This window comes from Haplochromis burtoni, unplaced genomic scaffold (assembly GCF_018398535.1).
Source record: "Haplochromis burtoni strain Fernald_Lab_line unplaced genomic scaffold, NCSU_Asbu1 Contig_513, whole genome shotgun sequence".
NCBI lineage: Eukaryota > Metazoa > Chordata > Actinopteri > Cichliformes > Cichlidae > Haplochromis > Haplochromis burtoni.
The window spans coordinates 8,955-25,398 of NW_024582874.1; the positions used below are offsets into that span (position 1 = coordinate 8,955).

At 46.9% G+C, this 16,444-nt stretch overlaps 1 protein-coding gene across 12 annotated transcripts in view; it reads right to left on the minus strand.

Moving 5' to 3' along the window:
* Positions 1–10,290: 10,290 nt before the first annotated feature.
* LOC102294047 (microtubule-associated protein 4) overlaps positions 10,291–16,444 on the minus strand; it is a 163,263-nt gene continuing 157,109 nt past the window's right edge. For 11 of the 12 annotated variants that reach the window (XM_042214069.1, XM_042214065.1, XM_042214067.1 and 8 more), the window contains 2 exons: positions 14,875–15,067; positions 14,573–14,715 (listed from right to left, as the gene is read on the minus strand). In XM_042214069.1, coding sequence (XP_042070003.1) covers positions 14,708–14,715; positions 14,875–15,067 — 201 coding nt within the window. In that variant the 3' untranslated portion in view covers positions 14,573–14,707. Of the gene's footprint in view, positions 14,550–14,572; positions 14,716–14,874; positions 15,068–16,444 lie in introns of those variants that run through there. The other variant, XM_042214063.1, reaches the window with a different exon arrangement.

Sequence of the window (16,444 nt, forward strand, 5' to 3'; positions counted from 1 at the left end):
TTCTACGTTTTTTTAATAGCTGCACATGACAGCACAGTATAATGCATACTTAATGCTGCAATATTCACGTCATAAACAATTGTGAGTGTTTGCACAAAAACATCTACAGGTGCTCTGTGCATGTACAGTGATATTGATGTAACGCTTGAAGAATTTGACATTACTACATCAGTGGAAGAGCTCTTGCGCAAGACTCACTAACCATCCTATTCGAAAATGAGCTTAACCCTCGTGCTCCCCGTCTGGGCAGCTCCGGACCCCGGGGGTCCCAGAGTACCCCTGGGTAGCATTTCACAGGCCGCGCATCAGGGTTGGCTCCCGCGCCCCGTACACCCACGTTTCCCTCCCTGAATGCCACTCCCGTTTCAATTTTTCTCCTAGTTTCAGGCAGGCTCTATCATGTTCGTCCATGGGAGGCCGCTGTTAACCCTTGTGCTCCCCTTCGGGGCAGCCCCAGACCCCGGGGGTCCCAAAGTACCCCACCCTCAGTAGAGACAGGTGAATGAAAATGAAAAAAACAGAACGATCATTTGGGGTCGAAGAGTGCCCCAGAGCGATTCTAATGGGTTCGTCAGGGGATCGGGAAAGAAAACGTAGCACTTGGGGGCCACGCACAGAAGCTGCTGCGGCAGCGTGGGGGTCATTGATACCCCAGTACATAAAAATGAAGCATAATCACAATAATGATAATAATATAATAATATAAATAATAATAATAATAAGAAGAAGAAGAAGAAGAATACAACACACAGACGCTTCTGAGTTTTATTTTATTTTATTTGAAATTACACTCACGATACAACTGAGGCAATCTGGAAGGCCATACCTTTTAGGGACATGCGCAATAGGGAGGGTGCGTTTTTAAAATGCCCCCCTCCCCCCCGGGGCTGTATTTTTGATTACAATATCAACAAACTGTCCGTGTTTCAGGTGCTCGGTGCTGTACAGCGCCTTCGGTGGCTGTGAATACATGATCAGGAGACGTTGAATGGAAGGAATGAAACGCGGCGTGAGGAGTCTTTTCCTGATGCTGTAATAATGTTCAGCGTAAAAGTCATCCTCCAAGTGTCACAGCGGGATGGAACGGACACACGCGCAGGCTCTGAGTTGGGAAACACAAGAATCTTTATTACAGCACACCAGGTGATCTATTTACAGAGGTGAGGGGGAAGCCGGGCTCCGGGGGTCCACACACAAAGGGAAAAGACGCTGAAAGTCCACACGCACTCCGTCCACTCCTCACGCTCCTCTCCACACTCCACAGAAAACACGATGACGTACTCCACTCCTCGCACACTCAATCACTCAGGAAACACAGGGGTTGGTCCAGGGAATGCGGGTCGGCAACGGTCCAGCGACGAGAAACACAGAGCTGCCGTCTTATAAAGGAGCTGGAACACTCTCGTAACGAGCCACAGGTGCGTGATGGCGACCAGGTGCGTGGACCAAGGGCAGAAGCCCACAGGTGAGCTCCGCCCTGGCAGAGGGAGGAGGGAAAGAGAGGAAGGGAGAGAGCAGGAACAAAATGAAAAACATATGTAGCCATACTGAGCCGACCGGGTAGGCACAGGGACCCTGACACCAAGACTCGCAGACACTCGTGTTGTCTCTGGCTGGGGTGATTGGTCTTGCACCCGTTGCATGCTTCGGTGCGGTACTCGTTGATCACTAGGTCGAGTAGGTGATACACCTACGCAGTTTTCACGGAATCGACGAGTAAAGAAGACGCCCAACCGTCAAGCTCGGCGTCTTGCCGCTCGCCCGCCGCTGTCACACTCCGCGTCGGACAGTATCTCTCCCTCTTCTGAGGATGTCAATAGGAAATTGTACTTAGAAGTCAGTATAACCTTTTAATTATATAAGTTTTTTTTTGTTTTAGTTTTATAGTTTCATTAGTTTTAGTTTATGTTTCATATATATAAAAATGTCTCATCCTAGGGCCTGTAACACTTCATATTTCCTATCTCCATTTTACATGGGAGAGGTCGTTATTTTTATTGTTTTATTGTTTTAACGTAGCTATGTCTGTTTTAGTCTAAGTGCCTTTTTTAGTTTATATACTGCTGACTTCTTTTCTGCTGTTTATCTTTTAACCATCTAGTGTATCCTCTTCCTGACCAAGGATGTTTCCTGTTTTTTATATTTATAGCCTTTGATCAGCAACACACACACACACACCCCACTTCTATAAACTCACTGAAGTATAAATAAAGACCGGGGCAGTTTTTCCGGCGCGAGTCTCAGTTCTGGAGACTGCCCTTGCTAGCAAGAAGTTCTGTGTGTTTCTCTTCTCTGAGTCTTTATGAAGGGTGTTTTAGAGTTATTTTCTTTAAAGAGGAATGTGTATGAGCCGTCCGAGGAACTGTTCCTCGTCGCGACGCAGGGTTGTCCATCTTTGCTTTTTATCTCCTCGTGAGTGACAGGGAGAAGGTTTGTACAAAAAAAAGTTTCGAACGAACGAGACAATCGCCTTTCATTGAAAATACTAGAAAGGGGGGCTTATTTTTTGTTGTTGTTTTATAGCGACTTCATTGAGTACAACGCATAGGCAAACATTCAGTGATGAGTAAGTAAGTAAGTACATAGCATATGCATTAGAACTAGAAATCCTAGAAAACAAGTGAAATGAAACTCAGCCTTCATAGTGTAACAAGGAAGGGGTGGGTTTAGCTAAGCGAACATTGCCAGTGTACAATTTAACTGAGAATATCCAAGGGCTCCACCGAGGCCCTGAGAACATAAGATGTAAAATACGCTCCTGCGCCAAATAATCCCAGGGAAGCGAGGCCGGAATTTACACCGCTCCTTCAATTCGATCCTCTCCTCTTCTTCCCTTTTTCTTTGTTCTTCCTCCTTTCTCCTCTTCAGCCTTTCTCCTTCGAGTTTCTTCTGGGCCGGTGCACCTAAACGCGTAGTGAGGGTGTGCTGGGAACGTCTAGCAGAGGCCCCAGTCCGCGAGATCTTCAACGCACACCTCCGGCAGAGCTTCAACAGCATTCCGAGGGAGACTGGGGACATTGAGTCCGAATGGACCATGTTCAGCTCTCCATTGCGAAGCTGCTGCATTGAGCTGCGGCCACAAGGTGGTTGGTGCCTGCCGTGGTGGTAATCCCCGAACCAAATGGTGGACACCAGAGGTGAAGGGAGCCACCAGGCTGAAGAAGGAGTCCTATCGGGCTTGGTTAGCCTGTGGGACTCCGGAGGCAGCTGACAGGTATCGACAGGCCAAGCAGAATTCGGCTCGGGCAGTGGCTGAAGCAAAAACTCGGGTGTGGGAGGAGTTCGGAGAGGTGTAGTGGTTTCCTCCATTGAAATCCACCATTTCATCTATTTCATCCAAAAGACAGCCCCAGAGTGTCGATCACAGCGATATTTCTTCCGTCTTCGCCCTCTGCCTCTTTTCTGAGACAGCCGTCGGTGACAGACTCAGGCGAAACGTCTTCTTTGAAAGCGTTCGCATCCCCCAGGATGGTGTTTCCGGATGCACTCTTTCCCGATCCTGTTTTACCGACCAGAAGGAGTCTCAGTTCTTCACGGGTCGCAGAGCCTGCGGGGTTGGGGAAATGATAGTAACATTTGAATCATTCTAGAAAAAAAAAAACATAAAACACTACGTTACACTAGGCTATTCTTTTGTTATCTTTGTATTGATGTTGACAGCAAGCAGTTTGTCCACATAAAGCCAGTAGCACAAGCAGCACACATCCCTGGATCCGGCCTTTGGTCGCCAACATTTTCAGTAAGCTAAGAAAAGAAGAAAGAAAAAAGAGGTGAAATTAAGGCACATTCAAGGAAAGTATTTCAGATCAGATTAGCAAGTTAAACCACACTGAAAATACACGTTGAATAAACCATGGCCCCAAACTGGTCGGTTGTCCCATGTGTTTCCCCCGTAGCTGCTCCGGGCGCACACACAATGAGCCCTGGTTTCGCGACGCAGGCGTAGCAACAACCTCCTTCTACTCCTCACTGCCTCCTGTATGTTGTTGTGTGTGTGTCGTGTGTGTGTGTGTGTGTGTGTGTGTGTGTAGGAGGTACTGGGTTCGTCACAGACGGTGGTGTTCGCGAAACCCACCCTCCCCAAAGCTAAGGGCTCGCCAGCGAGGCGCGTGAGAGCGAGGAAAATGTTTTCAAAAAGGGAAAGGACGATGAGGAGACACTAAGGGTCCGAGGTCTAAACGGAAGGCTGTGTTCAGGTAACCCGCCCTCCGCAGCCCTAAGCGTACGCTAGTGAGACTCTTGAGAATGATGTAAAGGGAGCATGGATGAGGAGGAGGCAAGAAGTGTCTGAAGTCCAAACGGAGGGCGGTGTTCTCGTAATAGGCAGGCCACACAGCTGCTCTTTCACTAGCGAGGCGCTTGAGAACGATGTAGAGGGAGCAAGGAGTACGAGGAGCAACGCAGAGCCCGAGGTCCAACTAGAGGGTGGTGTTCACGAAACCGGCCATCCGCAGACCTAAGCGTATGCTCACGAAGAGCATAAACGGAGGGCCGTGTTCACATAATGGGCAGGCCAAATGGCTGCTCTTTCACTAGCGAGGCACTTGAGAACGATGTAGAGGGAGCAAGGAGGATGAGGAGCAACGCAGAGCCGAGGTCCAACTGGAGTGCGGTGTTCGCGTAATAGGCAGGCCAAACAGCTTCTCTTTCACTAGCGAGGCACCTGAGAATGATGCAGAGGGAGCAAGGAGGATGAGGAGCAACGGAGAGCCCGAGGTCCAACTGGAGGGTGGTGTTCACGTAATAGGCAGGCCACACAGCTGCTCTTTCACTAGCGAGGCGCATGAGAACGAAGGAGAAGGAGCAAGGAGGACGAGGAGCAACCGAGAGCCTGATGGCCTCACCGAAGGGGGTGTACGCGAAACCGGCCCTCCGCAGACCTAAGCGTAGGCTAGCGAGGAGCATAAACGGAGGGCGGTGTTCGCCTACTGGGCAGGCCAAACAGCTGCGCTTTCACTAGCGAGGCCCTTGAGAACGATGTAGAGGGAGCAAGGAGTACGAGAAGCAACGCAGAGCCCGAGATCCAACTAGAGGGCGGTGTTCACGTAATAGGAAGGCCAAACAGCTTCTCTTTCACTAGCGAGGCGCATGACAACGGTAGAGAAGGCGCAAGGAGGACGAGGAGCAATGGAGAGCCCGTGGTCCTCACCGAAGGGAGTGTTCGCGAAACCGGCCCTCCACAGACCTAAGCATACACTAGCGAGGAGCATAAATGGAGGATGGTGTTCGCGTAATAGGCAGGCCAAACAGCTGCGCTTTCACTAGCGAGGCCCTTGAGAACGATGTAGAGGGAGCAAGGAGTACGAGGAGCAACGCAGAGCCCAAGGTCCAACTGGAGGGCGGTGTTCGCGCAATAGGCAGGCCACACAGCTGCTCTTTCACTAGCGAGGTGCATGAGAACGAAGGAGAAGGAGCAAGGAGGACGAGGAGCAACCGAGAGCCCGATGGCCTCACCGAAGGGGGTGTTCGCGAAACCGGCCCGCCGCAGACCTAAGCGTACGCTAGCGAGGAGCATAAACGGAGGGCGGTGTTCGCCTACTGGGCAGGCCAACAGCTGCGCTTTCACTAGCGAGGCCCTTGAGAACGATGTAGAGGGAGCAAGGAGGATGAGAAGCAATGCAGAGCCCGAGATCCAACTGGAGGGCGGTGTTCGCGTAATAGGCAGGCACAACAGCTTCTCTTTCACTAGCGAGGCGCATGACAACGGTAGAGAAGGAGCAAGGAGGACGAGGAGCAATGGAGAGCCTGTGGTCCTCACTTAGGCCCATTTACGCATAACCCAAGGCCCATCCGGCAAAGCGCTCACCTGCGAGGAGCAGGAGAACGGAGCAGAAGGAAGTCGCAGGATGGGGAGGCAGGGAGAGTCCGAAGTCCTCACTTAGGCCGGTTTACGCGAACACTGCCGAGAAGGAGACATTGATGATGATGATGATGATGATGTGAAGTTGAGAGTTGTTTGCTCCGAGTGCCTGAGGTCCCGAGTTAGGCCTGTTTACGCGTAACTCGGGGCCCATCCGGCAAAGCGCTCACCTGCAAGGCGCAGGAGAACGGAGCAGAAGGAGGAAGGAGGACTAGGATGCAGGGGGCGTCCAAGGTCGTCATAGAGGCCGGTTTACGCGAACACTGCCCTCTGCAAAGCTAAGCGTCCGACAGCGAGGCACAGGAGAACCGAGGAGAAGGAGGAAGGAGGACTAGGAGGCAGGGAGTGTCCGAGGTCCTTACTTAGGCCGGTTTACGTGAACACTGCCAAGAAGGAGATGATGATGATGATCTGAAGTTGAGAGTTGTTTCCTCCAACGTTTCGGGGTCCCTCCAGACCCCAGTGTTTGTCATCGTAACTTACGAATGTGCATTGGGGTTGTGAAATACCCCATCGCCATTACTAAGGGGTCACAGTGTACCCACGGAGTAGAGAGCACCCCCAGTCCTCGCGAAGGCCGGTTTACGCGTAACTTGGGGCCCACCCGGCTAAGCGCTTGCCTGCGAGGAGCAGGAGAATGGAGCAGAAGGAGGTAGGAAGGCGGCAGGGAGAGTCTGAGGCCCTCAAGGAGGGCGGTTTACGCGAACTCTGCCCTCTGTAAAGCCAAGCGTCCAACAGCGAGGCCCAGGAGAACTGAGGAGAGGGCCGGTTTACGTGAAGACTACCCTCTGTAAAGCTGAGCGTTTGCAAGCGCAGGGTAGAAGGAGCAAGGAGAAGGAGGAAGGAGACGATGATGATGATGATGATTATGTGAAGTTGAGAGATGTTTGCTCCGGTGGTTCGGGGTCCCTCCAGACCCCAGTATTTGCCATCGTAACTTACGAATGTGGTGTGGGGTGGCGAAATACCCCATCATGATCACTAAGGGGTCACAGAGTACCCACGGAGCATGGAGCGCCCGCGGTCCCCACTTAGGCCGGTTTACGCGTAACCCGGGGCCCATCCAGCTAAGCGCTCGCCTGCGGGGAGCAGGAGAACTGGGGAGAAGGAGGAACGAAGAGTCCGAGGTCCTCACTGAGGCCGGTTTACGCGAACAGACCCCAAGGTTTGCCATCGTAACTTACGCGATCGATGGAGGGTTACAGCCAATTAGGTGCCTTTGTTCGACGCTGTGACGAGACCCGCTATAGCTGGGGGTCCGCCTGACCCCCATCTGCCCCCACCGCGAACCGGAGCCTTGTTTCGCGTTGAGACCTGGATCCACGCTGCCGGGGTCTGCATGACCCCCCCCCTTCTTTTTTTTTTTTGGTCCAGGCCGCACAAGGGTTAAACAGACATGATTCTGTCATGGAAATCAGTGCATTTCCTGTATCCTTTGGGGCAACAGACCTGAGTCACACTTTTAGAGAAGTACCTGGTGAGGTGGATTGAGAGGAATATCCTTCCGAAACGCAGCCAATACACAAAATTCATGGTTCGGTTCGATACTTTGGTGTCACTGTTCGATATTCTTTCGATACAAAAAAATGTTCATGCCTTTTTAATTTGTCATTTATTAAAATTATAAATATATATTTTAACTCAAAAGTACAGTTTTTAAATTTAATGTTGCTGAAACAACAAAATCATTTAAAAAAAAAAATCTATGATTGAGGAATCACTCATCTTTGGAAAAGAGAGTTTATTACAGAGAAATGGCTCTTTCAAAATAAAAGCTATACTATACGCTTCTTCTGGGCTATATTCTCAGCAGCATATTAAACATATCAGGTCCCCATAAGGAGAATCCTGTGCTAACGGCTGTCTAAATGACTCGGGTAAAATTTGTAGCATGCGTGCTTTTTGTTTATGTCTGCTTCCACTTGTCTTTGCACTAGGATGATGTCGGCGTAAATGTGCAGTCATATTCGTTGTGTTCCCACTAGTGCTGTCAGAGTTAATCTCATTAAAATGACATTAACACCATAACACGGCAAATCTCCGTTAACAAGTTACCGCGGATCGCCCCGTGCGTGGGGCTGGACGGCGTTAACAAGCTAACTGCGCTAACGCACTAGCTCCCACCCATGTAATTGAGCATTGCGTGGCACATCCGACATACTGTTTTACTTTAGTCCATGACGTGCTTACCTTCAGGGTCACGCTTCACATGAAAACCAAGATAGTTCCAAAAGCCAGATCTGAATGAGGGTGGGGGAGGTTTGGGTAGCGTTGAGGCAGTTGCCTTGTTGCAATGAGCTTAGCTTCTGTCTTGCTAGCTTGCGCTGCACTCAGTGGATCTGCACTCGACAGTGCAGCCTAGGCGGAGTAGTCGAACGCAGATCCACTGAGCGCTCAACACAGACAGCATCGTCAGAAGAAAAGTTGATAAAATAAATTACAAATTTTGTATTGTTCGATACATATGCGTACCGAACCGAAAGCACTGTATCGAACGGTTCAATATTGATACGAGTATTGTTGCACACCTAGTATCTACAGTTATCAGAAAGAAGCCATAACCAAGTTACATGGATTCTTTTTTTCATAACTTCATGTCATACAGGTAAACTAGTTATTTCATTTGCAACACTGTCATGTGCCACTGTCTGGTTTTACGTTTCAAATTCGTGTAAGACATCCAGAGTACTCTGTTGACGTTGACAAGGACATCTCCAGTTTACATGGGAAACAATTATTTCATGTTCTTGAGATTACTTATTTACATCACTTTTCAGAAAACGTACATACAGGTCTGATTCAAAACTGCATATCTATTTTTTTTAATGCATGTTGAAAGGGCAAAATATTCCTGACATACTATTAACATTATTAAATTTGAAGGCTATTATACAGTGGTATTACTTTAAACTGAGTAAAACGGTATTTTGATAAAAGTTAAGGTCTCCGTTTGTTTCAGTAAAAGCATACTGTCATTTATTTGCTTTTATTATTTATTTATATGCCCTCCGCGGACCATCTCTGCACTGCGTGGGTGATTGGTGGCTCCCTGCACACTAAGTGCTGCACACAGGGACAAGGCGCACTAGGTTACGATCAGATCTTCCTTGGGCAGGGAGAGGTGATGGACTGTATGCCACCTTTTCATTGGCATACATTAAGTACAATGATTTATTGCCTACGGTGGGGCAGGTCACATACTGGGTGAAGGTGGGCAGTGTGGAGTCCAGCGAGACATGATTAAAGTCCCCTGATATTAGAAGAAGAGCTCTCGGAGATTGCGTTTGCAGTCTGCGGACCACAGAGAGTCACAAGCTACCTCCACGGATGCTAACGGCTAATAGCTCAATGTCTCTGTTGCAGAGTTGTTCTTTCACAGCGATGTGCCCAGGGATACCACAACTGTCTTTAACAAACACTGCCAGTCCCGCTCCTTTCCTCTCACCGCTGTCTCTCATGTTGTCCGCCCGCAGCAGCTGGAAGCCGGGCAGCCTACTCACAGAGGGAGTACCGGTGTTCTGACAAAACGTCCTACCCATCAAGCTGCCCTACTTGTTGTTACTGCACATGCGCACAATTCAAAACGGCCATGTTTCCGGTGTAAATAGTACACGCCTATTATTTCATCCTACCCCGATCTTGTGCCAATCTCGTTGCTTTCGAAAAAAGGTTTGTATTATAAGTTTTACTTCATTATTACAGATGATAATTGTTTACCTTAAGCTGCTCACTCGAAGTCATATTCCAAGTGTTTATTTTGTGCTTTTCAACTTCTGCAAACCTTCTCAATTTATTTTAGTCCTCCTGCAGTTACTGGACACCACGCTCCGTTGTTATGTTGAATAAACGCGCCGTTGTTATGTCGAAGAAAGTACTACTGCACCACATACTTGTTAATTGCGTGATAACGTCGTGTAGTCGTTTTATTTACTGTATGGATTCCGAAGCCATGTTGAAATTGTCCGATTTTCTCCTTAGTTATGGAGAACAAATACGAGGAACTGCTCATGTGTCTGCTGGACAGAAGCCAGCAGACAGAAACAGGGACAGGCAGGAACACTTTGTGTGTTTGAAACTTTTCCCACATTGCTGACATCAGTGTGGCTTCTCTCCAGTGTGGATAAGCAGGCGTCTCTCATCGTGGCTTTAACCCCTTTTTTTCCCATCCAGTGACAGATTCATCTTCATTACTTTACTAGAATAAGCTGTCTGCTTACCTGTCCTGGTACAACCACACAACAAGGTCCACTGTGAGCTGTTGTTTCGTTTAGCATTTCACACAAAGCCTACAATTCACACTAGCAACATACTTTTACTTTAATGGTCTGGATGTGTCTCATATTTTAAACTTTCTGCATATTCTGTTGTTTTAATTTCGGCGTACCTGCTTGAGAGGAATGAAATACACACAAAACACATCAAATCAAATGTGAGTTTTAGTCCAATTTATTTGTTTAATTATCACATCACTAATTAACAAGTAATCACAATAAATTTTTTTCCAAACCGAAAAATAAAATTCAAATTATGAAAAACAAACACACACACGCAAAAAACAAAACAAAAACAAGGAGGTTCTTCAAATGACAAAGTCTACCTAACACATCCCATAGTTTTTCAGCATGCTCTGCAGGTACAGTAGGTGTTCGTTAGCTAGTGTTACACTTGCATGTCAGGTGTGAGTGTGGCAGCGTTCGATGAAGCACTACGAGGCTCCTTGGACAGATTTCAGAGGAGCTTTTATTAAATAAGCCAAAATGTTAGCTACGGTTCATTTTCTCAGCCTCAAATAAGAACGTTTTAGGGTCTCTGCCCTCTGAGTGCCGTAACAGAGCGGCTAATAGGCTTTGATATGCAGAATGTCCAAATGACAGGCCTGTATGTGGACCTCTGTGCCCACTGTTATGCAGTGGCATGTGATTCAGGTGCATTAGCTTCATTCCCATTTAGTTTTATTCTTTTATTATATGAACCTGCAGAGGTCACTGTATGCTTACAGAAACGTTTCTCATCTCTTAGGACTGGGCTTGCAAGCATAATTTCATAGTGTGCAGACATACATGTGCATGCACTATACATTTTGTTAAAAAGGCTGCAGTTAATTAAATTATTAAGCATATATACGTCAATGTTTCTAAATCGAGCTGCTGCCACAACTCCAAATAAAATCATCTGCTATAATATTTGAAAGACTTGAAGAAGTGCTGCACTGGGAGTCTCAATTCTGGGCGAGATGCAGTCTGTAAAAGGGGCTGTGACAAATTTGATATTTTACACCCTCCAATCAGATGAGCACGCCCCCCACAGAGCTACAGGAGTGCATATGTTGTGTCTTTACTGCACTTATATCTCAAAAGACATTCTTTACTTCGGTGGCCCCTTTCAATAAAAACAGGTAGACCTTTTTATTTTTGCAGTTCTTAAAAACAGCCATAATAGTTATGATGCTTCCTTAAGGGTACTTGGAAAACTCCCCACCAACCAACCCTGCTTGGTATCTACTTTGTTTACTTCTTATATTTTAGGGGCCATGAAGAGGACTACAGAGCACATCTGTACACCCGTGTACTGGTAAGTAGAAACTCTGGGAGAAAAGCAAAGCTAGAAGAAGTTGGGACAGGCACAAGGAAGCTTTTTGCTAGAAGACAGCTGCTGCGGCGCAAACAAAGCAATTCAACTGCTTGATGACAGCTTTTATTAATGCGCCACCATCTGCATGTGAAATATTCCCAAAGACAATTCCAAAGACATTGGTTGACTTCCCGTCCCTGTACTTCTGTTAAAAATTAGCAATGACTAAATCAATTAACAGCTGAAGAAGAAGAGAGAGGGCATGGGCATTCACACTACTGCAAAAGCTCACTCAGAATGAAGGATCACTTATTCCTCATTATTTCCACTCCATAAGTCAACCCTCGCTGATACACTCAAGCTTTAAGGTGCTAATTAATGTCATCAGAGCTTTTCTACAAATCACTGATTTTAGTGTCAGCTTGCACTGAAAACCTCTGTGTTTCTGTAGTTGGATGCTATTGCTAGGAAGAGCCTAATGAAGCTGAATTTGCATTTTGCTTTTTGGGAATTTTGCTACATTTGACAAAAACAATGACTTTGCAAACACAGACTGGAAACAACTGTGTGAGTAGTTCAAACGTAAGTACTGTTCTTCAGAAAACTGTCGGGTATACCTCAAACATTTTGGCAGTTACACGATAAGTTTCACCTCGTGGCGTCACAATGTTAGCTTAGATTATTGTGGCCAAAAGGATTAACAGCACTATTTCTTATTGTGATATCAACAGAGAAGTACAAACAAACCTCTCATGCTAGTGAGGTAACATTTTCAAACATGGTAGCTACTGCTAGCTACCAGAAGCTTGTTAGCTTCTTTCAACGCATTGTTTTGGTTTTATAATTTGGAACTTTGCTGTTTTACTTCATTGTCATGAACCCTGTTTTCAGACATAACAGCAGACAGCTGTTTGCAGTTTTAAAAAAAGCACCAGATGGGAGGCAAGTACAGTTAGCAGCTGAGTGGTGAAAAAAGCTAGCCGTTAACTGTAGCATGTAGCAGCTAAAGAGTTGGTTGAGTCGGAGATAAAAAGAAAATGCTGTTCTTTTATTAAGGTAAGACGTATTACATGGACTGAAAAGGGCATGCTATGTTTGCTAACACGTTCCCCATCCTAACTTTATGAGATAATGTTTTGATCTATCATATTTTCATTTGCCAGTCAGTTAGATGTATGGTATCAGTTTCAGATGATACCCAGCCCTTGTTATATTACTTTAACGACTGCTGACAGAATCAGTTTGACGAAGCCAAAAGAGCAAACAAACAAACAAAAGAAACCCTCTTTAAATCCTGACAGTGGCTGACCTGTGTGTGTGTTTGAGCCACGGAGTTGGTGCATACAAATCTGTGGTCAGCTGTGAAATTCAATCATGATTTTAAAAAGGGGAAACAAAGATAACAAACTGGTTCTTCCTCTCTGTTTCCTTTAAAACATAAATCAGCTAATCTCGACACTAATTGACCAAACCACAACACTTTCATAATGGACATCAGCCTTTAACCTAGAGTCATATTATCTGGCCATGCATTACAAAGGCAACATTTGATTACATTGCTACAATAGAAGAGGATAAAGCCACATCGTCCCCGCTGCTGTTCCAACAGGACACAGGAGTGTCAGCTGAAGCTTTAGCCAAATAACATGCTACCATGATCCTCACACACCTGAATGGGACGAGAAGCACTATCAGGAAAGGGTCACTTACAGGATTTCCTTTTAACAGCAGCACCAGGTTTCTCCTGGCATTTCCTTTCACTCCCTCTGAGCAGTTTTAGGTCAGAGCCTGGGTCAGCCTCATTCGCTGTACTTCAAAATGACAGGAGGCACATACGATACACACAGCTCCTTCGACTTCAGACATATTTCATATTTCCTCATCCACATTTGGGCTGCAGACTGAACTTCATCTTCCTCTATTACGTTTCAGAAACGTTCAGGTTACAGGCTTCTTGCTATTTTGCCATTAATAAAAAAACAACCCTTTTCACGCTTCTAGCCACGCCTGCTTTTTCAACGTCCTCTCTCCCCCTGAATCTCTTTCGTCACTGTGTGTCTTGGTTTAGAAAAACCTGTGCGTGTTTCCAAGATTTTCTGATCAGACAAAAAAAAACGACCGCCCGTTGTATTGCTTATGCAGGAAGACACTATAAATAAATACAACTTTGTTTTAAAATCAATGAAGGAGGGGGGAAGGAAAAAAGAAAGACGCAAGAAATAAGATGAGCAGAACACCGAAGCTCATTTTTACACGATTTGTGTCACTCAAACACATCATCACAAACACAGAGAATAAAGAGTTAAACAGCCTACATGTTGTCTAGCTTTATTTTGTTTGTCAGCGCGTTTATGGTAAGTGTTGCTGAAGAGAGAGAGGAGGAGACGGTGAGATGAGTTACTATGATGTCACTGAAGCAGAGAGTAAGTGGATGCAGGTAACAAACAGCCCCTAGAGTCACAAAGGAAAGAGAAGCCAGGGTTTCCATGCTGATTAGTAGATGAGTGAAGTGATTTGCTGCTGACGCTGCTGTGGGTGCGGATGCTACTGGGGGAGGGTGATGGAGAGCACAGTCTGCCACAAGGCTGTGGGGTGAAGAGGATCCAAGCAAAAACCCAGAATGTGAGAAAACCTTACTGTGCCCTCGTTTCCCCTTCGCCTCTCACCAGGCACAGTCTACACAGTCACTCAGCCAAATCTAGCAGGGTGAGGGTGACGGCGCACAATCAGTGTGAGAGGAAAAGCATGATGGAACTACTCGATGGGTCAAAATGTAGCAATAGCAGGTTAGAGATATTAAGAGGGGTCACAAAGGTCACGATCCCTTTAAGGAGCTGCTGCGGTCGACCCCCTGGACCTCCACCTGGAGCTGCAGCGAGGAGGGGGCGGAGGGGGAGCTGACGCAGCCGACCGAAGCCAGCGACTCGATGAGGGAGACACTACGAGTTGTCGGTTGCTGTTGTTGTTGGTGGTAGTTGGTGTGTAGGGAATAAGAGGAGCCGTGTGGGTGGGGTCTGTTACTGTTGTTGTCCTGTGGGGCTAGCCAGGTGACGATGTCAGCGCCGTGGTCCGTGCGAGAGCGAGCATTCTCGCGGAAGTTGAGCTTGAAAGACTCAATCTAAAGCAGAAACGTTTGGGGGGAGGAGGGGAGGACAGGTAGGGAGAGGGGGAGAGAACAAGAACAAAGAAGGAAAACGGGAAAGACAAGGTGGGAGAGGGGGAGGCGGTGACGTTGAGGGGGGGAGTTGAAATGAGGAGGGCAGAGGGACAGCAGAATTAGATGCCTGTAAGATAAAAGATGATGTGATCAGGAGCTTTGGACTGCAGACAGCACACCAATCAGACACTCGGCTCAGCAGGACAAGTACATCAAACCTTTCCTGCCTCCTCCTGGTTCACTATGTGGGGATCCCACCCAAACTAACACACCAACACATACTTACTTGTCTCTGGGATGTGTGAGTCCAGAGCCTGGGGCTCCTGGAGGCCCTCACTATGACAGGGAGCCCCGTCCTTCAACCCATTCTTCAGGGCAGCGGGGCCCCCAGCCTGCCCTGGCTCGGAGCCTGGGGCCGGGGCAGGGCTGCCACTCCGGGGGTCCCCACTCCCCTCTGTTGCCTCCTGTGCCCCCTCAGCCTAGAAACACATAGCAGGATGTGTCAATTGGTGGGGATGGAACAACCTGGCTCCAAATCTCCATCATCATGGCTGAGACGTAAAACTATAAGTTTGAATTATTATTATAACTTTTTTGTGAACAGCAACATGAAGTTCTTCAAACAGCAGTTTATGAGTAATTTATTTACACATTTTTGTATGACAAGAATTTGATTAATGCAGCTAGAAGGATGTGGAGCCAGACTGAGGTGAGGTATGGAAGCTCTGAAAGGTTCAGCGAGAAAAACGACTTAACCTACATTGCTGTCTTACGACTTAAAAACAGGTGGAAATAACAGATTTTGCCAGGATATTCTGTAAAATAGTCCTCAGACTTGTACAGGTTAGCATCTTCAGTGAAGGATCAGCGCTGGTGATGAGAACTGGGTCTCCCCAGCAGGTGACTTATTTTCAGATGAAGCGTCCAAAAGGGAATCAATTCAGGAGTGGAACCAGAAGTGTGCTCGTCCTTTCCCCAAAGACTCACCAGGTTACGAACCTGAAATTGTCCCTGATGGTTAGACTGTCAGTGAGGACTCCACTGCAGTGTCCTGAGTTAATGTGTGCAAACAGCTTTAGGAATGATCTCGGCAAAATCCTTGTTCCACCTGTTCCCCAGTGCTGCACTCTGAGGTAAAGCTACAGTAATGGAAAGTGGATCCTTTCCCCTTTGGTTGGGAACTCAGAGCTTTCATAGTGGAAAAGAGATGGAAATACAAAAGACCCAAAAAACAACAACTTAAGAATACAATATTACAAATAACATCTGAGCATGCCCAATGAATGCAATGATAGAAATATAACTGAAAGTCAAACTCATCACCGAACAAAGCTGATGTAATGTGAAGGACACGTCTCTACAAAGTGCCAACATTAGCTTCTCCCGGTTAAATCCACTTTAAAACCCTTCTCCTCACACACAAGTTCTTTAATAATTAGGTTAAAGGTCAACCCAACAGAGCATTTCACTCTCACACTGCAGCCTTAGTCGTGGGTCCTACAGTTTTTGAAGTCGAGCTCTCAGCTTTCCTCTTCTGCTCCCAGTTTGGATCCATGAGCAGACTGTTGCTGACTGCTGATTTGGAGCTGCATAATAAAACTGAATTGAATTGAACATTATTCTATCTTGGACGAATTTAATGTCACTGTAACAATTTCTCCAAAAGCAAAAATCAAAACCTGTCAGAATGAACCAAAGAGGGCTGAACAGCTGGGAACACACTGAGAAATGAGCCAGGAAACAGTTTCCCTTCCACGGAACGACCACAGGCAAGACGCCTAAGAGACTGTGTGTGTGTGTGTGTGTGTGTGCATGCGTGTGTGTGTGTGTGTGTGTGTGCGTGTGTGTGCGTGCGT